A 21,986-nucleotide genomic window follows, 5' to 3' on the forward strand; every position below is an offset into this window, starting at 1 on the left:
TTTCGTGGGCCCTTTCGGGTTCTACCGAGACTGTCGGGCTCACTACCATGGCTTAGGGCCCAACACGACGCGCAATCTGTGTGTGCGCTGGGAAGTGGCGGCAGGCAGTGTTAATGGCCGTTTACTGCGTGAGTCTTAACCTCTCCAACGGAACCTCCAGCTCCTTGAGGGCGGGAACTCTGTGCTGAGAGCTCACGGATGTCCCAGGCTCCCCTCTAAGGTTTTGTATTTAATACTCACAACAAGCCTGTGAAGTAAGTACTGCGATGATCTCCATTTGCAGATAAAGGCAAAACGCCTCTTCCTAGCCCTTTCTGTTACCCCTTCTTTTTTTTTTTTTAATTTTTTTTCAACGTTTATTTATTTTTGGGACAGAGAGAGACAGAGCATGAACGGGCGAGGGGCAGAGAGAGAGGGAGACACAGAATCGGAAACAGGCTCCAGGCTCCGAGCCATCAGCCCAGAGCCCGACGCGGGGCTCGAACTCACGGACCGCGAGATCGTGACCTGGCTGAAGTCGGACGCTTAACCGACTGCGCCACCCAGGCGCCCCTCTGTTACCCCTTCTGCCCCGTGCCCGTCCGGTATAGTCAGAGGCTGGCTCATGATGGACGGCAACAGGCAGGGAGTGGTTTTCTCCCCTAACACTCCTCACGTATAACCCACTTTACGTTAACACAGGTTCTTGAAAATAGGCATTCGTTTTCTAAATTTTTTAAAAATGTTTATTGATGTTTGAGGGAGGGAGACAGACAAGAGCACGAGTGGGGGAGGGGCAGGGAGAGAGAGGAAAGTCTATGAACGTACTCTATGCCAAGGTAGATCAATGAGATTTGGCATGTAGTATCTCCTTAGACTCTCACGAGGCCACCCTGGTCCTCACTGTACAGGTCGGGAAACCAAGGCCCAGAGTGGCTCCCAGGAAAAGAGGAACACAGGATAAAGCAGTAAAAGAGGAGAGAAAGGAAAGTGGGGCTACCGATCCGATGCAATCCTATTAAAATCCCAATAGCATTTTTCGCGGAAACAGAATAAACAATCCTATAGTATGCATGAAACGATAAAAGACCCCGGAGAGCCAAAGCAATCCTGAGAAAGAAAAGCGAAGCCGTAGGTGTCGCACTTCCCGATCTCAAACTGTACTGCACACAGTGAACAGAACAATATGGTTCTGGCATAAAAGAGACACATAGACCATCGGAACAGAATCGAGACCCGGAAATAAACCCACCCATATATGGTCATATAATATTTGGCAAAGGAGCCAAGAATATTCAATCAGGAAAGGATAATTTTTTCGACAACAGTTACAGTAAAACCTTGCATCGCGAGTAACTTGCTCTTGCGAGTGTTCCGCAAGATGAGCAAACATTTCTAATAAATTTTAACTTGATAAACGAGCGATGTCTTGCGATGTGAGTAGTATATGATGCCGAAGGTCACATGATCACAGCTGAGCCAATGGTTCTTCTCTCTCTTTCTCTCTCTCTGTGGGATTGTGGGTGGGTGATCATCTCCCATGCTCAGATGCTCGGTCTCAGGCCACGGTGTTTGGCAGAAATCAGTGATTTTTCAGAACGCTGGAAGGTGCCCCCAACCCACACTAGTGTATTTTTTGTCACCTCACAGCACCTCTGGACAGTCTTTTGCTTCTCCAGACAAGAGGAAGCATCGGAATGCTTTGCTTTGTTCTAGGTCAGGCTGCCGGCAGATATAGCCCTTTCCTCTGCTGCCTTATTGCCAGTTACATTAAATACAGCATAGGACCAGAGTATTAACACTGTACTATAGTCAACATCCGTGCGAGCGTCTACAATGGCCCCCATGCGGAACAAGATTCCATTGAGCCAATAGATAGCAGTGATTCCATTAGTGATAGTGAAAGTCGTCCTACACAATAACCCTCTTCTCTCTGGTCTCCCTGACACCAGCCACGAAAGTTTTCAAAGTGCAGGTTAATTTATTTTTCCTTATATTTTGCATTTTCTTTATTATTCTGTATTACATTACTGTATTATAATCATTTTTTTCAATATATGAAGTTTATTGTCAAATTGGTTTCCATACAACACCCAGTGCTCATCCCAAAAGTATAATCATTTTTATATGAATATTTTCGGGTTGTGAGACGAATCATCTGAATTTCCATCATTTCTTATGGGGAAATTCACTTTGATATAAGCGCTCTGGATGACAGGCATGTTTCCGGAACGAATTACGCTCGCAAACCAAGGTTTCACTGTATTAGGAAAACTAGATATTCACATGCCAAAGAATGAAATTAGATCCCCTCCTTGACATTGGTCTTGGCAATGAGCTTTTGGATATGAACCAAAAGTACAAACGACAAAAGCAAAAATCAACAAGTGGGACCACGTCAAACCTTTCAGTGCGTCTGTGCTTCTGCACGGTAAAAGAAGCAATTGAGAAATGACAAGGCAACCATCTGGGATGGGAGAAAGCATTTGAAAACCATCTGTCTGGTAAGGAGTTAATATTCAAAATACATAGGGAACTCATACAACTCAATAAAAACAGAAAGAAAAATCTAATTTAAAAGTGGGCAGAGGACCCGACTCGACATTTTTCCAGGGAAGACATACAAATGGCCAACAGGCACATGAAAAGATGCTCGACATCACCCATCATCAGAGAAATACAAATCAAAACCACAAGGAGATATCACCTCACACCCGTCAGAATGGCTCACATTCACAGCTCAGGCAACAACGGATGTTGGCGAGGATGCGGAGAAAGAGGAAACTTTTGCGTTGCTGGTGGGAATGCAAACTGGTGCAGCCACTCTGGAAAACAGGATGGAGGTTCGTCCAAAAATTAAAAAGAGAACTACCCTATGACCCAGCAATCCTACTTCTGGGTATATATCTGAAGAAGTAAAATCACCGTCTCGAAGACATTCTGCACGCCCGTGTTCAGACCTGAAAATAACTAAGTGCCCATCGATAGATGAGCGGATAAAGACAATGTGGTATATATACAATGGAAGATTATTTGGCCCTAAAAAAAAAAATAAGGACATCCTCCCGGCTGTGACAACACGAATGGATCTTAAGGGCATTATGCTAAGTGAAATGAGTCAGAGAGAGACAAATGACTGTATGATCTCACTTACGTGTGGAATCTAAAAAAGCTGAACTCATCAAGCGAGTAGAATGGTGATTACTGGGGAGCCGGGGGAGGGGCTGGGGAAATGGAAAGATGTTGGCCAAAGGGCACAAACTTTCAGTTTAAGATGAATACGTTCTGTGGATCCAATATACAGCATGTATACGTGGTCGGTTGTCTGACCCTTGATTTTGGCTCAGGTCATGATCCCAGGGTCGTGGGATTGAGCCCCGCATCGGGCTCCATTCTGAGCGTGGAGTCTGCTTAAGATTCTCTCTCTCTCTCTCTCTCTCTCTTGCTCTCGCTCTCTCTCTCTCCCTCTGCCCCTCTCCCCACACCCTGCTCTCTCTCACTCTAAAATAAACAAACAAAAAACAATCCTGCATTATACGCTTGAAAGTCGCTAAGAGAGTATATCTTAAAAGTTTTCACTAGTGGGGCGCCTGGGTGGCTCAGTCGGTTAAGCGGCCGACTTCAGCTCAGGTCACGATCTCACGGTCCGTGAGTTTGAGCCCCGCGTCAGGCTCTGGGCTGATGGCTCAGAGCCTGGAGCCTGCTTCCGATTCTGTGTCTCCCTCTCTCTCTGCCCCTCCCCCATTCATGCTCTGTCTCTCTCTGTCTCAAAAATAAATAAAACGTTAAAAAAAAATTAAAAAAAAAAGTTTTCACTAGAAAACGTGGTAATTATGTGGCATGTTGGAAGTGTTAACTGTGTATTAAATCATCGCATTGGAGGCCTTGAAATTGCACAGTGTTATATTTCAATTGTATCTCGATAAAGCTGGGGGGGGAGAAAGGGAAAGAGGTCCACCAGAGGTGAGAAAATGGTGGCTGAGCTTTGTGGGGGGGCGCTTAGGAGAGGTGAGGGAAGCTTTAGGCGGGTGTCCTTTTATCGTGAACGTGGCAGAAGGAGTAATGACATCTGAGGTCCGAGTGGCCAACCAAAAACGGAACAACAGCCACAAAACCCCCAAACCACAAAAAACCCAATTTGTCTTCTCCGCCTTGCAGCAAAGCGCAGCCTCTGCTCCAAAACACGGTCACACCTCTCCACCCAGTGGCAGCGTCTCGACACTGCACTTGGGCTGTCCTTCGGAGCCACCCAGACTGAATGGGACCTTGAAGTGGTGGCGAGGAGCGGCTGTGCTGCCCATACATTCTCTCCTCCGGCCCTTCCTTCCGTCTCAGCAACTGCCACCTCTCGGTGAGCGACTGTGCAGCCGGAGCTGAGACGTACGGTACTGCAGGAGACAAACCCGCCCTGCGCTCACGGGGCTTGCGGGGAGAACGACAGGCAAGCCAATGTCTACTTTGACCCGAGCTAAGTGCTCACTGGCACTTGGGGGTCGAGAGATCGGGTTCTTCCTCCAGACCGTCACGGCCCCACACCTGGGCACAGAGCTCCAAGGGCAGACCGTGGGCTCCACCTCAGGGCACCATGGGCCTCAGCTGGGTACCCTTGTGCCGAGAGCACGCCGTGCCATCTTACGTGGGACTAGAGGGTAAGGACCCTGCTTCAACTCTTCCCACGGCCCACGTCAAGCAGGTGGAACAGCACGTGCGGGAGAGTATTTCGTGTGTTCTAGAAACCATGACACCAGTGGCAGGCAGAGGTCAGATCACGCAGGGCCTTATGGGGTAGAATAAGGGGTTAGTATCTCATTTAATCCACGAGAGGCCAGTGAAGGTAGTTAAGCAGGAGTGAAAGAATCTGGGAAATACACACACACACACACACACACACACACACACATATAATTTTATTAATGTTTATTTACTTTTGAGAGAGAGTGCATAACCAGGAGAGAGGCAGAGCCAGAAGGGGGACAGAGGATCCGAAGCAGGCTCCGCGCTGACAGCACAGAGTCTGGGGCTCGAACTCATGACCTGCGAGATGGTGACCTGAGCTGAAGTCAGACGCTTAACTGGCTGAGCCAGCCGGGCACCCCTTATATATTTTAAAATCACGCTGGTTGCTGTGCACAGATCTACTGGAGGGAGCACGCTGAGCCCTCCAATACTAGTGACCTTAATTACTTCTGCAACCTTAGTTCCCCTTTGCCATGTCATCTAGCATAGTCCCAGGCTGCCAGGGATTAGGGTGTGGACGTGTTTGCAGGGGCCAACATTCTGCCTACCAAAGAGCGATTATAACAAAAGCCAGTGGGTGGACGCTAAGCTGGGTAAGGGGGCAAATGGAGAAAACGGTAGGCACACGAAGAGGGAGAGACTGGGATGGAAAACGGACTGGAGAAGTATCTGACGGGACTGAAGAACTAAAACTAGAGTAGAAGTCATTTAAATGGCAGTTTCCGGTGATAAAAACAAACAAACAGGCTAGCGTAGGATCGTATCACGGAGATGAATGTGTGACGTAAGGTTGTAGAAAAGTCCAGATAAGGAAGTCATGGAGGTGAAAGTCCAGGGTGAAGAATAAGTGGCCCACGTGGATGTTAGGATCACCAAGGATGCTGAATGAGCTTCAGTTTAGGGAGGACAACTGAGTCTGGGAGGGTGAGACATAAACCCCACAAGCCAGGCGAGCCTTCGAGTGGAGAAGAGCCTCCGGCCGTGTCAGCTCGCCCAGGACCAGGGCCCGGCGGGGCAGCGGTTCCTGCTTGACGGGAAGGGAGGAGCCCCCACATCCCAGCCCTCTCCCAGGGGCTGGGCTCCAGGTCACAGGCCTGTGCAGGGACCCCGTTGGGACGGGGGAGGCAAGGTCAAGTCCCCAGAGGCCGGTGCTCCTGGAGGTCCCCTGCCCCCCCCAGGGCTTCTGTGAACAGAGGGGGTGCTGGCCTGGAGCACCTTCACCTGAGGGCTTCAGGCTCCCGTAGGGAGACGGCACTCCCGTGCGGGTGCTTCTCTTTGGCGAGCACCCACAGCCCAGTCTGGCTGTGACACGGTGGACGAGGACGCCGGTGACAGGCGGAGTCGTTCCCTGTGTGGGGCACGGGCAGGGTCTGTCCTGGGGGCCGTAACCCCTCACTGTACCCAGCATCACGGCCCTACGGGCCCCACACCGGCCACAAGGGCAGAAACCTCACGGGAGGCCATGGGGGGAGAGGATCCAGAGCAAGGAAGAGGGGGTGAGGCCCTGTGCAGACAGCCCAGCCCTCAGCAGGTAGAAGAGAGACGCCATTGATGGTGGCAGTGACTACAAAGCTCTTGGGATTCAGTCAACAAACGTTTGTCAGACACCTGCCTGTGCAAAGACACCAAGGCTGTTACAATCTTGAAGGTCCGGACGTTCCCCCTCAACGGCCTGTGCTTTCATAGGGGAACTAAACAGTGTCTACACGGGGCACTGTAATTCAGGAGAGGCGGTGGGGGTGGGGGCGGGGCGGGGAGCAGACACAGAAAAGAAGGCCGCCTGGAGGCGGTGAGTTTGGGACCAGGCTGTAAAGGAAACCTCTGGATTGGTCTTCGGGGAGTGTCCCTTGCCATGCGTGACATTAAATAGACACTCCTTCAAGCTGTTGGGGACTTGGGGCCTTTCCCCTGTCCCACCCTGACCCTGGTGACAGGTCTGCCAATGGAAAGGACTTGGCCACTTCTGTTGATCGACAGGGGGAGTTGAGTGGGCAAAAAGGATACCTTGCCCCAAGGAAATCTGAAATCCTGGGTTGTGCTAATTTCCTGGCTTGGAGAAGATCAGACATCATGGGTGGCTGGCTAGAGATGGAGGTCAGGCACCAGCTACAGGGGTCAGAGATAGGGATTCTGGCCCCCTAGATGGGTTTGCACCCCCGGGAAGCCTCAGGAAGATGACTGAGGCCCTAGACTGTCCCAAGGACTTCTTGGGCCACACACTTGTCATGAAGAGAGTCTCAATGTCGGAGCTGGGAGGACACTCTCCCCCAGCTTTGCTTCGGGTATTTGCTGAACGCACATCTGCCCAGCCTTTTCCTGTCTCCATTGTTTGCTGGCGTTAATTATTCTCCCCCCCACCACCCCTCGCAGACTCGGAGCCAACCCCAACCACCTGGGGGATGGTTTGTTGCCACCGTAAAAGGACCGTCTCTTCCAGGGTCCTCCTCACTCCTGTCATTTCATAGCCCTAGGTTTTTATTAACAGCAGCCCACCCTATGGCATCCCTAGCGCCCTGGTCCTCTGCTCTGGGCAGAGAAGAGGTTCCAGGTGCCCACTTCTTCACCGGAGACTTCACGATCAATGGTAGGTCCTCATCTCATGTTTTGACCGTGCTGATGAGTAAAGGAGCCAACCAGAGAGGATATGACTGAGTATAAACAGAGTCTTGGCAAAGATATCAGGACACCGACACTGGGAGGGCCTGGCTTCCAGAGGTCTTAGCCAAACCCCCTAGAGGGGCGCAGGAGTGATGCGAGGCTCTGGGATGGGGACCATGGACGGGTCTGCCGTCTTTGTGTCTCATGTGTCAAACCAAACAGGTACAAATGAGAGTTCCAGTGAGACACAGCCCTGGTACATTGGAAGGTACACAATACATCGATGTGTAAATGCATGATTTAATGAATACAGCTGATCAGTTTGGGTAGGAGGTGAGGAGGCCGGGAGGCACTGTGCTAGGTGAGAGGGGACGGGGTGGCCCACAGAGGGCCTCCGGAAGCCAGACCTCTGGAAGCCAGGCCCTCCCAGTGTCAGTGTTCTGCCACTCTGCCCATGCTGGAGCCATTTCATTCCCTAGACAGGTACACACACGCACACACGCGCGCACACACACACACCTCTTGTACTATTGATGCTGTTTCCTTTACCTACAGTGACCTCCCTCCTTATCCCTTCCTTGCTATCCTTCCTTACTAGGTAATCTAAGGATCTTTCAGAATCTGGGTGAAATGCTTCCTGTTGAGCACTTTCTCAGGCCCCAATCTCTTCCCCTCGCCCTCGCCACTTAAGCATTCTTTCTCCCATATTGCCATAGCACTTTGTCTTTATCCCTGGTTTAGCACTTGTCACCTGTGTCATCGGTGTCCAAGTGTCTGTTGCCTCTCTAGACCGTGAGTCCTAGGCATCTGTGAATGGGGACTCACTAGTGTAACTCTACAACACTAACTGTGAACCCCGATTAAACAAAATGTTATTCTCCCAAAAGAACTCCATTCTTCTCATTAATAGGCCTTTATGATAAAAAAAAAAAACTATGCAATTTGTTATTATATTTTTTTAAGCTTATTTATTTGAGAGAGAGAGTGCACAAACAGGGGAGGGTCAGAGAGAAAGGGAGAGAGGGAGAGAATCCCAGGCAGGCCCTGAGCAGAGCCGGACCTGGGGCTTGATCTCACCAATTGTGAGGTCATGACCTCAACTGTGATCAAGAGTCACCCGCTTAACCCACTGAGCCACCCAGGCACCCCAGTTACTATTATATTTTTAATTTCAACAATCAAATATTTGTGGAAATGTGTTTTTTGTCTTGTTATGGAAGTACCTACGTAATGGTCCCGATTTCACCTGTGAGCTTCCCCAAACCAAATGTTTCCTCTCTGCCCTTTACAGAAGGAGTTTCCCCAACCTAGGTGGTCCACATTGGACCACTATAGTTTTTCAGACAATGGTAAAACTTAAAGGACAGGAGTTGCGCAGACCCGAAAGTAATGGCAAGACCCTAAGGCCTCAAAGAACAAACAGGGAGGTAAGTGGGAGCAACCCCTAGGGGCCTCGGTCATTCATTGGACGCCAAGCACGTCACTCTTTGCGTCTGGACGAATGAGGGTGGAGCTCAAGAGGAGGGCACGCGGCCCATTGTTGACGCCTCCGGCCCCGCCCACCGTCCTCCGGTGGGTGGACTCTCACCGGCCGTGGCCAGTGTCGCCCGAGGGGAGGCCTGGGTGGGCTGCTCCCCACAACCGCCCCCTGCCCTTCCCGTCCGGGGCCTCCTCGGGCACCGCCACCGACTGCTGTCCCCCTTGGCGGCCACCTCACGCCGGGCCCCGTTGCCCTCGGCCTCCCGTCGGCGGCAGCGGGCTAGGCGGCCGCTGCCTTCGCCTCCGGCGTCGCCGCAGCCCTGTCTGTCGCCTCCCCGGTGAGGTACTCCCTGGTGCCATGGCCGCCTCCGGAGATGGAGGCCAGGCCCCGGGTGGCCAGGAGAACCCCATGGATGAGGATGAGGCGGGGGCCCCGGCGGCCGGAGGGGGCAACGAGGTGGCCGGCGGCGAGGCCGGGGCCGGCGGTGATGGAGTAGCCAGGGGCGATGGGGTGCCCGCTGGAGACGGAGCGGCTGGTGGCGATGGGATGGCCGGAGACAGAGAACAGGTGGCTAGAGACGGAGAGGCAGTGGCCGGAGATGGAGACCGGGAGGCCGGAGACGAAGACAGAGTGGCCGGCGGCGATCGGGTGGGCGAAGGAGGAGTGGCCGGCGGAGAATGGGTGGCCGGAGATGGAGACTGGGAGGCCGGAGACGAAGACAGAGTGGCCGGCGGCGATCGGGTGGGCGGAGGAGGAGTGGCCGGCGGAGAATGGGTGGCCGGAGATGGAGACTGGGAGGCCGAAGACGAAGACAGAGTGGCCGGCGGGGATTGGGTGGGTGGGGGTGGAGTGGCCGGCGGAGAATGGGTGGCCGGAGATGGAGACTGGGAGGCCGAAGACGAAGACAGAGTGGCCGGCGGGGATTGGGTGGGTGGGGGTGGAGTGGCCGGCGGAGAATGGGTGGCCGGAGGTGGAGACGGAGCGGCCGGCGGAAACTGGGGGGCCGGAGATGGAGAGGCCGGCGGAGACGGGGTGGCCGGAAACGAAGCGGCCGGCGGAGACTGGGTGGTCGGAGCAGGAGTGGCCGGTGGAGACGAGGTGGCCAGAGGTGGAGACGGAGGGGCCGGAGGCGGAGACGGAGACGGAGGGGCCGGAGGCGGAGGCGGAGACGGAGACGGAGGGGCCGGAGGCGGAGACGTGGTGGCCATGGGCAACAGAGTGGCCGGAGGCGGAGTGGCCGGAGGCGGAGATGGAGTGGCTGGAGACGGAGTGGTTGGTGGTGGAGACATGATGGCCATGGGCGACAGAGCGGCCGGCGGCGGAGACGGAGCGGCCGGCGGCGGAGACGGAGCGGCCGATGGAGGAGACGTAGCGGCCGATGGCGGAGACCGAGTGGCTGGAAACGGAGTGGCCGGTGGTGGAGACGGAGCGGCCGATGGAGGAGACGGAGCGGCCGATGGAGGAGACGGAGCAGCCGGTGGCGGAGACAGAGCGGCCGATGGCGGAGAAGGAGTGGCTGGAGACGGAGCGGCCGGTGGTGGAGACATGATGGCCATGGGCAACAGAGTGGCCAGCGGTGGAGACGGAGCGGCCGGCGGCGGAGACGGAGCGGCCGGGGACTCCGGGCCCCACCCTGCCGAGGCTGCCGTTTTGGCCGCGCCTGCGGAAGGCCTCGGGGAGGAGGCGGTGGGCCCCGAGGGCGGGAACGCCTTCGAGGCTGGCGACGACTCGGACTTCGGGCCGGCAGACGAGGACGGGGCGGAAGAGCCGGAGGCCGCCGGGGACGTAATTGTGGACGCCCACCATTTCCCAATGGTGGGCTTTCGCTTTACGTTCCTGGACCTGGTGCATTCATTGCTACACCTCGTCCACTACAACAACCACATCCTCGTGCGGCCCCAGCCTCTGCAGCTCAACGTTCCCCCTGCGCCCCCAGCGGCGACCGCGGCCCACGAGGCCCAGGGCTCGTCATCGTCGTCATCGTCGTCGGCAGCGGCGGCGGCGGCTACCTGGGAGACCGCGGAGGAGCCTGACAAGGAGGAGCCGGCGGCCACAGAGGGTGAGGGGGACCCGCGCGTCCCAGGGGCCGGGGCTGTGGGCGGTTGCGGGCGCCCGGGCACAGAAGCCGAGGTTGGGGGCGCCCCCAGACTGAAGGCCGAGGGCCGGGGTGGGAGCCCCGTGCCGTAGCTACCAGTGGCTTTGAGAAGGAAACGTGCCGCCTTCTGGCAGCCGCGGCTAAGACAGCCGAAGGCCGCGGGGTAGGTGGAGGTCTGCACGGGGTAGGTGCAGGTGCAGGAGGGCGGGAGGGGCTGTGCGGGTCAGCGCAGGTGGGGGTGCAGGGGGCGGGAGGGGTCTGCAGTTCAGCGGTGTACAAGGGGTGGGAGGGGTGCGCAGGAGGGCGAGAGGGGGTGGAGCCAGAAGGAACAGAGCGAGCCAGGGGCACACCTCATTTTTGTCCACGGCTGTTAAAAATGCCAAGTTTTAGAACGTTCATCCCCAATCATTAGGAACTGACGTGGGAGCGCTTGGGAACACTGAAATATTCAGGCATTGAGGGACTAATGAGCTTCATGGGAGAATTCGGAGTTGAGGCAAAACATGGTTGCAAGAAATCTCTGACAAGAACACACACAATGCAGCAGACACTGATGATTCTGATCCCTTCTTCTCCGGAGGGCCAGTTATAATAGCAGCACAGGGTGGCAGCTTGACTGGAAAGAAAGAATGTCACTGTTTAAGTGACCAAGCAGCAGAAGGGTGAGGGCCATGGAAGGGCTGTATCAACCAGGAGGAAGGGCCCCAGCTCTTCTCTTAGTTCCTTCTATCCTCCCGCTTCTCCTGCGGGTACTCTACTAGATGTCACTCTTCCTTATGCATCACGATACTTCTTCCTGTGAATGTCTGCTCCAAAGTCTGTATTATTCTTCACCAAAGGAACAACAAACTATCAGCAGGAAAACTCTGATAAGGAGGCGCAAGTCTCGGAGAGCGGGGAAGAAGAGACGTTTAACCAACAACAAGAAGGATCTCACTGAAAAGCATTTGGACCCACCACAGAACAGGCCCAAAAAATCCAGGTATCCGTATAGCTCCACCTATCACCCAACCATTCCTGACATTTACCTGTTACTGACCGGGTTTTTTTTTTTTTTTTTTCTTAATTCTCCCAATAAATTAAGAAGTTTGTTTAAAATGAATTCAGACATTCAGTTTTACCTACTTAGAATGTTAACACAACACTCAGGTACCTAGTAATAGAAATCACAGTATATTTTGAAATCTATTTCGTGGCTCCTCATTCGTTCTTGTGAGCTCTTTTGTCCTCTACCTATAAGACTACTAACAAATGGTAAACATATCAGTAACTGAGACCAGTCTTTGTTTAGAAAACAGCCGAAGCAGCAGCTAAAGTGGCTGGGCTGTTTCCTACTTGGGCATTCATTACTTGGCCATGGAAATGTACCCCCTTGTACTAACTAGGAGACTACACCCTTTCGAATGTGATTACATGCAAATGGCAAAAAGTTCAGAATTTCAAGTAGGACTGCATTTAATGATTAATACCTAAGTATTCAGGTGTGGACTTTTGTATTTTATGTGACAGTCCAAAGAAACTTAGTCATAGTATGGCTATTACTTATCACTGAATTGGTAATTAAGTCTTGAAGTATATCTTGTCTTTGAATATATTTAAATGATTAACATTTGATTTTTTTTTTTTTTTTTGCGTTTTCAAAGCTGTGTATTTTACAATAACAGCCTGTTTCTCGTATGGTAGATATGGAGAATCAAGGGTCTGGGAGGGTAAGGGAGTATCGTTTGTGGAATGAGCATAGGCTTTTAAGGTGAAGAGATTTTCTGAAATCCCAGAATCCTCTCGAGGGAAAGAAAAAAAGCATTGATGGTATTAGGCAAGAGGGAGGCCAGGTTGGTAGGAGCACGTGATCGAAGCCATGGGCCGCACGAGCACCCCAGGCACAAGGGTGCAGGGTACAAGAGGAAACTGTGTTCTCTCCTTGATGAGAAATAGCCCACGGACGTAGCAGGTATATATAGGGCTGTTTTCATAGGTTTGGAAAGTCACCGTTGGTGGTTATGGCTCTATGATTGCTAATTTTCTCTCATTTCATCCTGCAGCTGGGAGGAACAAAACGAGAAGAAGAAAGAAGAAAGAACCTGTTCATTGTTTCTGGTTTCTCATTTTCTAGAAGCGCATGGGAATTTTATTAACACTGACGTCATTCCAAACCGCATCCCCCAAAGAGTGACATCCAATGAAATCTGCCTTTTCTGTTACACTTGACAGATACGTTTGACAGCATGTGTTCTCATCGAAAATAAATTTGTTTTAAAGTAATAAACTGGAAGGAAGGCAGATTTTATTTAGAGAAATCATTTTAACTCCAGTCTTTTACCTCTTTGTTTTGACGCCCCATGCATGCCTTCATTAAAAGGTATCACTGCCTACCATTTGACGAGCCTGTTTTAAATTATTTTATTATGGCCCCAAATAAATTAAAATGTCAAGGTGAAAACAACTTTTGTAAAGAGGGAGATGGAGGTCAGGTCTTTAGAGCTACGCGGCTCACTGTGTCAGGAACTAGCCGCGTGTGGCTGCTGAAACACGCCCGGTCTCATTTGAGACACGCTGTTAGGCATAAAAAGGACACAACTCACTGATAATTTTATACTGATTACATATCGAAACGATACCAAATTGAGTTAAAATGTACTACTGAAATTAACTGTGCCCACTTCTTTTTACTTCTTAACGTGGCTACTAGAAAAAGTGACACACGTGAGTTGCATCGTAGTGTCTATTAGCACTGCTCTAGAGTGTGGTTTGGAAGGAAACCTGGTGGATGGCCCAGCTGGTCTGCAGGCCACATGGTGCTGCTGGGCCTCGACCCAGACACTGATTTAGAGGGTGGTTCTCAAAGTTTGGGCCCCACGACAGCCTCATCAGCACCAGCCAGGAATTCTTAGGTTCCACCCAAGACCTGCTGAATCGGAACCTCCGAGGGCAGGTCCCGAAATGGGTGCTTTCACAAGCTCTTCAGGGGATTCTGATGCAGCTACGGTTTCAGAAGCACTGCTTCAGAGGCACAGGGGGAGATGAGACTCACCTATGGTAGAACCAATGTTGCATTTCTTAAGCTGGGTGGTGGGTACATAGACATTGATAGAGTATTCTAATTTTGTATAGATCTGAAATATTTCCTAATAAAAAATGAAAAAAGCAAAAGGAGGAGAGAATAAGCTTAATCTCTAGACTCCACTTAAGGGGGCAGAAAGGTACAGGCGTACCCGACCAGAGGATCAGAGAAGGGGAAGGGCCCGGGGGTTTGAGAGGAGGGAGCCTCATTTCTGCATTTAGTTAAGGTTTCCCAGGTGCCGCCTTGGAGGCAAGAGATAGCTTCTCCCGCATTCTGTGGTAGCTCATTTCATATGCTAATTTATATTAGCATTATTTTTTCATTGAGGTGAAATTCACTTAAAATTGACCACCCACAGGGGCTCCTGGGTGGCTCAGGTCACCATCTCACTGTCTGTGAGTTCGAGCCCCGCTTCGGGCTCTGTGCTGACTGCTCAGAACCTGGAGCCTGCTTCTGATTCTGTGTCTCCCTCTCTCTCTGACCCTCCCCCGTTCATGCTCTGCCTCTCCCTGTCTCAAAAATAAATAAAACGTTAAAACAAAATTTTAAAAAATAAAGTTGACCATCTACAATTGAACAATTCAGTGACGTTCACAATTTTGGGCAACTATCACTTCTTTAGTTCCAAAACACTTTGATCACCCTCAAACTCTGTACTCTTTAAGTAGTCCCGCCCCATCCTGCCCTGTCCCAGCCCCAGGCAACCACCAGCGTGTTTTCCATCTCTAAGAATTTCCTTATTCTAGACATTACATATAAATGAAAGCATACAACATGTGAACTTTCGACCCCGACTTCTTTTACTTAGCCTTAAGCTCTTCGGAGGCATCCACGGTGCAGCAGGTAGCTGCACTCCATTCCTTCTTTTGGCTGAATGTTTTCTTTTTCATTTTTTTTTAACGTTTATTTTTGAGAGAGAGACTGAGCGCGAGCAGGGGAGGGGCAGAGCGAGAGGGGGACCCGGAATCCGGAGCGGGCTCCAGGCTCCGAGCTGTCGGCACAGAGCCCGACGCGGGACTCGAACTCATGAACCGTGATCACATGACCTGAGCCAAAGCCCGACGCTTAACCGACTGAGCCACCCAGGCGCCCCAAAGAATATTTTACTGTACGTATAGGCCACAATCTCTTTATCCATTCTTCCGTTGCTAGACATTTACATTGTTTTCCACCATTTGGCTATTGTGAATAGTGTTGCTATGAGCCTTCCTGTTCAAGTGTTTGTGCGTTACTTACACATATGTGCATCTACCCCCCCCACCTCCCCACCCCCTGGCCAGTTTTTATCTTTTTCCCCCCAAAGCCCTAGGCACCGAGTTTTTCACTTAGTGGAGACTCCACCAAACGCCTGTTGAAGTGAAGTAAACTGAACACTTTCACCATCTTTTTTTTTTAAAGGAGCTTTTAAAATGCGTTATCCTGTATTCCTTATGGCTAGAACCGCATGGGGGTGAGACAGAGGCCCAGATGCCTTGTCATCATTACCTGAGTCCACGGGGACAAGGGGTACGCCCTACTGCCCATGCTCCAGGCCCCGGGGCAGCCGGAACAGTCCCAAGCCTGCTGCCAGGGCCTGCGCGCTCCTCCTGGAGCTGTTCTGTGGGGGGTGGGGGCGGGGGCTGCTGACTGCACAGCTGAGGGATGTGCTCGCAGGCCCGAGGGGACAGGGGGTCGTGTGCCTGGAACAGGAGATGGCGGGGGTGGGGGTGGGGCAGGAAGACCTACACCATCGGAGCAGAACTTAGAGGGGTCTGAGAATTCCAAATCCCAACTGGCCCTTTCAGGTCATTAGGAAGGTACGTTTGTCATGGAAGGAGAGAAACCATTCAATAAAACGTGCTGATTTAAATCTATAAACATATGGTATGTGGCTCCCCCCCTGAACTTTTTTTCTGACAACTGCAAATGCCATAAATGCTACAGGAGGTCCAGGGTAAATATCCTCGTCCATCACCCCTTTCCCTTCTACGGTCCATGTTACACTTCATTACCTGTGCACGACCGGGCCCCTCGCTTCTGAAAACACTTGTTCTAATAGCCCATCTTGCTACAAGACGTAGATCTAGTCCCTAATCTTGGCTGGAGTACATCCACCAACCATCTTACCCCCTGTCGTCACCCCCAACAGCAGGTATTTATACGCAAAACTTCGATACCATTTCTTCCCCATACAAGCCCCCACCTGGAGGCCATCAGCTTGGTTGGGCACATCTGCGTGGAGGCCCTCTGTGCTCTGCACAACCTCTTAAGAACATTTTGCTTCTCGGACAGCTCTCAGCTCTGAGTTATCAATAACATTATTCGACTTCCCTCCCCACGCGACAAAGACAGACTACCGAATAGGCTTTATTGAATTTATTTGCTTTGCACGTATATAATAAAAGTCAAGAATGCTAAAAGAAGCTGAAAACTTCTCAGAACGCGCATCTATGCATTGAAAAAAAAACCTTAACCTCTTAACTTAAAAACAGAGTTTTGTTAACCGTGGAAAAGAAGTGATTAATGGAGAGCTCTCAGAGTGAGAACGAGCTAATAGTGGTCTACGCTGAGGGAAGGGGGGTAAGGAGGTGTAACAGCTAAGTACCAGGGTCACTGGGTTAAAGCACATCCACCTAAATAAACGGCTCACTATGGGAATATAAAGGAAATCAAACCCGACCAATCAAAAACCTAGCATTATCAGAACGGCAAAGATACAGTATCGGGAAAAATCGTTACCTTATAAAGAAAATGCAAAATCCAGCATATGATTGTACAAGGTCACGTCACGCCATCACCAGCAAAACCAAGCATCGAGGGTTTAAATTCACTTTGGCACCTCACTGCCTCTCTGAATTTTGTTTTTGCACGAGGCAGTGCCCCACTCTGAATTTAAAGGCACACAGTTAGGTGTCTAGGCTTACATTTCTGTTGAAGCAAAGCAGCCCCGTGATGACAGAGGCAGACACAGTAAAAGGCATACCGAGAAGACACTTCTGGGTCTCCTAAGAAAATGAGCTAGGTACGGCCCAGGCACCCAAAAGCAGCTCTCCCTTAGTGTTCGGTGTGTTTGGGGGGGTGGAATGGAAGGAAGGGATCTGGGGTGAGTGGTTCACTGGGGGGAGGTGGGGGCTGTCTAGCCGAGTGACTTTTGAGGTGTGTGCCTCCAGGAATGAGGACAGGGAGAGGCTAGGCGGATGGAATTACTTAAGGCTTCCAGTTGGCAGAAAGTGAACTGTTCTATGGCTTTGGGGTTGTGGTCTTGCTCTGGGCTAAAATCTCGTGAGACAGAGGCTGCCGAGGAGAAGAGACTGGAAACTGGGCTACGTGGAGGTTTCCACCTTAAAACCAGAGCCAGAGAGAAGACAGCTCTCCAGGGGCCCCAGACTTCCTCCGGGAAGGCTTCCCATCTGCCTGATAGAAAGTACAGTTTTTGGCGTCTGTAGGATTTTGAATTGGGTCTTAAGTGCTTCAAAAACAAGATCTATATGGCATTCAGCACATCTCTCGGCAACTGAAGAGTCACAGCGGCATTGGGGCAAGAGGTCAAACACTGATGAACTAACCATCTAAGGGAGGACGATAATCCCCAAGAAATCCTCTGTCTCAGTGGGAGGTGTTCGCGGCTACCAGACCTGTGACATGGGGACATGTGCACAGAGGGAGCTCTAAGCTGCAGGCACTGGGGAGCCCCAGGGATACAAGGGCGGTGCTTCAAAGGGCAACGGCTAATTGGAGGACAGGCTGGGCAAAATTTTCCTCGGAGATTCAGTTCCACCATCTCCTCTAGGGGCCTTTGCAAAGCTTGGAGCAGGAACCAAAGAACTGAAACATTCAACCAGGCTCATAAAACCTAAAAGCCAATCCTTGGGCCAAGCCATCTGGCCATTTCCATTCGAACTAATTTATCTGATCAAGGGAAATGACCGCGTCTTAGTTGCTCTAACAAAATGTTTTTTGCTTTCCGTCTCCTAAGGCACATTGTCCAACGTTCAAGATTTCCCCACCCTATGGCAGTGCAAACATTTTTACATTGTTTTTATAGAGGAAATGCTGGGTTTTCAGATGTTGGCGGTGACCGTACTGAAGGTTAGGCATTCATGGCATTGGCTGCATTCTAACGGTTATTAGCTTGAATTACCATCTTAAGGCGCTTTTGCTTAGTGAAGAAAAATGGTTAAAAGTCAGTCAGTCACGACTTGGCCTTCATATAGCGCTTGGCGATTATCATTTGAAATGTTGACTCTCCACCCAGGAACTACTCAATGCGTGATTTCTGTTATATGGCTCCTGGCTCCAAGCTTTGGCTTTCTTCTTGGCCACGGAGAACCAGACTGGCTCCTTGGCTGTACCGGCTCTTGGAGCATGGCTGGGGGAGTGGAAGAGCGCCTTTTCCCACGGCGAGCTCTTGAAACGTCCCCTCATCTTCAAATCCTACAAGAACCACAGCAAATGACACACACGCGGTAAGAGACACGGAGCTACGTCGATGGGAGAGCAGTACAGTTCTTCCTCCTTTCAGCTTTCCTCTGGCTTCTAAAAGCCAGCGCATGTGCACTGCCCCGGGTGGGATGTCGAAGGGACAAAATCTACATGGCTATGGCCACAGGGGCCTGGGCATGGGAAGGCCTGAGAGAAAACACCTACAGCTGTCACTGCCAATCTTCGGCCGATTGTTGTTACCGGATGGCCTTGCACTTCTAAATTGAGACCGGAGAGGAAGCAGATAGTTATGTTATCTGTTCATTCTGCTTTACGGCTGACTTAGTGGCTTAGACTCAACCCGTGGTTCTCAAGGCGGGTTACACATTAGAATCGCCAAGGGCTTTTCTTTCTTTCTTTCTTTCTTTTTTCTTTCTTTCTTTATTTTAAGCAATCACACATTTGGTTGCTTCGGGAGACACAGATTTGAGTAGAAACCGGACTGGTGTTAATGTTGGGTCCTACTATTCCGTGGCCAGACCATGGTTTCCTAAATTGCTCGTCAAATTCTTCACGAAAGGGACTAAGGGAGAGGACAAAGATGATTCAATACAAATCCATCCACCCCTCCCCCCCCCCCGCTCCTGCTGAAAAGAAAATCCCCCTGGCACACAACTCTACTGATGAGACCACATTCTTTCTTAATTTTATTTATTTATTGTGAGAGAGAGAGAGAGAGAGAGCGCGAGCTAGCGCGAGTGGGATAGGGGCAGAGAGAGAATGAAAGAGAATCCCAAGCTGGCTCCGTGCAGCCAGCACCGAGCCTGACACAGGGTTCGAACTCACGAATAGTGAATCCATGACCTGAGCCGAGATCGAGAGTCAGATCCTTAACCGGCGGAGCCACCCGGGCGTCCCGATGAGACCGCATTCTATTCTATCCCAGCCCAGTGCTCTCTCAGCTTTTGACATCGCCCCACTTCTCACATCTTGTTCAGAAGGTGGAGAAACAGGCGTTTTACATAGTTAAAAGCAGGAGTGCCTGGGTGGCTCAGTCGGTTAAGCATCCAACTTGGGCTCGGGCCATGGTCTTGTGGTTCACGGGTTCGAGCCCCGCATCGGGCTCTCCGCTGTCAGCGCGGAGCCCGCTTTGGATCCTCAGTCCCCCCCCCAACCCCTCCCCTGTTTGCATTCTCTCTCTCTCAAAAATAAATAAACATCAAAACAAAAATAGTTAAAAGGAACAATTCAACACCACTGGGCCTTCACAGTGGATTAAAGTGCCATTGGGGCTGTAGGAGGCAAGAAAATACTGTTTTCCCATGAACTGGAAAGTAGCTTTTGCTTCTTTCCTCCTGAATACCAGCCACAGGAACATTTTCGTGAGTGATCACAATTTGGTGCCTATAACAGCGTCCTCGATGAGGTAGGAGACCGGAAGACCCTCTGGAAGTTTCACAGTGGACTTAGAGTGGTTGTAATAACTGGATTTGCCTAAAACAAGCTAATATCTGCACCTAATGGAAGAGCCCTGAGAATCATGAAGCTGATTCGGGGCAAGGCGGGGAGGGGTGAGAAAAGGAAGGCGTGGATTGTTGCCAGGGTCCTTTTTCGGGAGAGGGTGTATGTTTTTACCTCCTTTGGTAAGCTGAAGTAGCTTCTTCAGTGCCATCTGCTCCTGTTTATTGACGTTGAAGGTAAAACTACTTGCTGGTTGGTTTTCATCTTCTAAGAGATCTCCCTTTAATACAAAAAACGACAATGAAAGGCTTGTAAGTCCTGACGTGGAAAAGAGCCAATCACTTATTCAGAAAACCACAAGGGGCAAAGCCTCGTCCCGGGTATGAGTTCAACATTAGTCAAAAGGAAAGAGAAAGAGGGAGACAGAGAGAGGGAGAGAGAGAGAGAGAAGGAAGGAAATAGCACTGGGAGACCTTGGTTCAGAATGCAGGTTCACAAAACCTGAGCTGGGTCAAGTTTACCACCTTTGAGATCTGGAAGAAAAAGGCTGTTCTAATCCCACAAATGGTTTAATTATGCTTAAAATAACATGATTATTTAACCTGAGAACAACCTTTTCCCAAGCACATCACCGGCAAGCTGACGGAACGTGGCGGTTACAAATGAGTCTTGTCAGCGAATGGAAGGGAGTTCCATAGGATCTCACTTAGCCAAACTGTTGACATCTGCCTTGCACTCTTCGCATTAGAAAGAGATGTAGCCATGAGTCTTTTCGGAATTATACAGTTGAAGCTTTTCAAACGAACCTCTGCACAACTGGTCTCAACGAATGGGTTTATACACCCTACTGCATTTCCCCCTGACAACAGCTTTAACTAAGGTGGACTTGGCCCCTCTATGGTCCTGTTCCCACAAAGATACTAATGATGGAAGGTGAAAAAAAAACTCTTTAAAGCAGAGTTCAACAGATCTGAACGTGATCTGTCAACAAATACAGGAAGCACTTACAAGTACAGGACCTTAAACATATCTCTTTTTTTTTTTTTAATTTTTTTTTTCAACGTTTTTTTAATATATTTTTGGGACAGAGAGAGACAGAGCATGAACGGGGGAGGGGCAGAGAGAGAGGGAGACACAGAATCGGAAACAGGCTCCAGGCTCTGAGCCATCAGCCCAGAGCCTGACGCGGGGCTCGAACTCACGGACCTCGAGATCGTGACCTGGCTGAAGTCGGACGCTTAACCGACTGCGCCACCCAGGCGCCCCAAACATATCTCTTTTTTTAATGTTTCTTTTAAAAAAATTTTTTTTAACATTTATTCATTTTTGAAAGACAGAGACAGAGCACGAGTAGGGAAGGGGCAGAGAGAGAGGGAGACACAGAATCCGAAGCAGGCTCGGATCCGAGCTGTTAGCACAGAGCCTGACACGGGGCTCGAACTCACCAACCGCGAGATCATGACCTGAGCCGAAGTCGGACGCTCAACCGACTGAGCCACCCAGGTGCCCTTTTTAATGTTTATTTTTGAGAGACAGACAGAGAGAGAGAGAGAACAAGTGGAGGAGGGGCAGAGAGAGAGAGAGAGACAGAATCTGAAGCAGGCTCCAGGCTCCTTGAACTGTCAGCACAGAGCCCGATGCAGAGCTCGAACTCACAGACCAAGAGATCATGACCTGAGCCAAACTCACAAGCTTAACCGACTGAGTCACCCAGGGGCCCCGTAGATATATCTCTTGATATGCAAATTTGATTTGTTTTCTTGACAGTTTCGACAAGAGGGCTTCTCATTCCAACACCTCCAAAGACATTGCAAATGGGACACTGAAAGCAAGACACTGTCCCATCACCCCCCATCCGCATGTGGGACCATTAGTCTAGCTCATCACGTAACTTTTCTTCTAACCTATAAGGAGGTGCCACACCAAACCAAAGCAAGATGTGAAACCCCAAATAGCAAACATTGCCTTTATAAGGTAAACTGCTATGTATGATATGGAAAGGTGTCCAGAAGTGAAATGTTACATGGAAAAAAAAATATGGCTAGTTGGAGTCCATTTATAGCCTTTTCTATGATTTATTCCTCACTTCTCAACCGACTTCATGGAATACTGCTCTATAATATTTAGGACAGGATTGAATTTACAGAACCTTTTTGTATTAATTACTTTCCATG

The 21,986-nt window shown here is 50.7% G+C and overlaps 2 protein-coding genes across 2 annotated transcripts in view; one reads left to right on the top strand and one right to left on the bottom strand.

The window, feature by feature from the left end:
- The first annotated feature begins 9,117 nt into the window (after window positions 1–9,117).
- CT47C1 (cancer/testis antigen family 47 member C1) lies at window positions 9,118–13,222 on the top strand. The gene is made up of 3 exons (XM_047081766.1): window positions 9,118–10,853; window positions 11,729–11,871; window positions 12,932–13,222. The coding sequence occupies exons 1-2, from the start codon at window positions 9,152–9,154 to the stop codon at window positions 11,827–11,829; spliced, it is 1,803 nt and encodes a 600-aa protein (XP_046937722.1). The 5' UTR covers window positions 9,118–9,151; the 3' UTR covers window positions 11,830–11,871; window positions 12,932–13,222.
- A 5,653-nt stretch (window positions 13,223–18,875) lies between these two features.
- Window positions 18,876–21,986, bottom strand: part of KIAA1210 (KIAA1210 ortholog) — a 37,418-nt gene continuing 34,307 nt past the window's right edge. The window contains exons 11-12 of the mRNA XM_047081799.1: window positions 19,987–20,092; window positions 18,876–18,934 (exon numbers count right to left, since the gene is read on the bottom strand). Coding sequence (XP_046937755.1) covers window positions 18,876–18,934; window positions 19,987–20,092 — 165 coding nt within the window. The remainder of the gene's footprint in view (window positions 18,935–19,986; window positions 20,093–21,986) is intronic.

Source organism: Lynx rufus, unplaced genomic scaffold, assembly GCF_022079265.1.
Source record: "Lynx rufus isolate CCGP_SWC_20201006 ecotype Redwood Valley unplaced genomic scaffold, mLynRuf1.p SCAF_19, whole genome shotgun sequence".
NCBI classification, from domain to species: Eukaryota; Metazoa; Chordata; class Mammalia; order Carnivora; family Felidae; genus Lynx; species Lynx rufus.

Coding starts and splice junctions, on each gene's coding strand:
- CT47C1 (XM_047081766.1), top strand. CDS start 9,152: ATGGCCGCCTCCGGAGATGGAGGCCAGGCCCCGGGTGGCCAGGAGAAC. Junction 10,854..11,728: donor GGAGCCGGCGGCCACAGAGG/GTGAGGGGGACC, acceptor TCTTCACCAAAG/GAACAACAAACTATCAGCAG.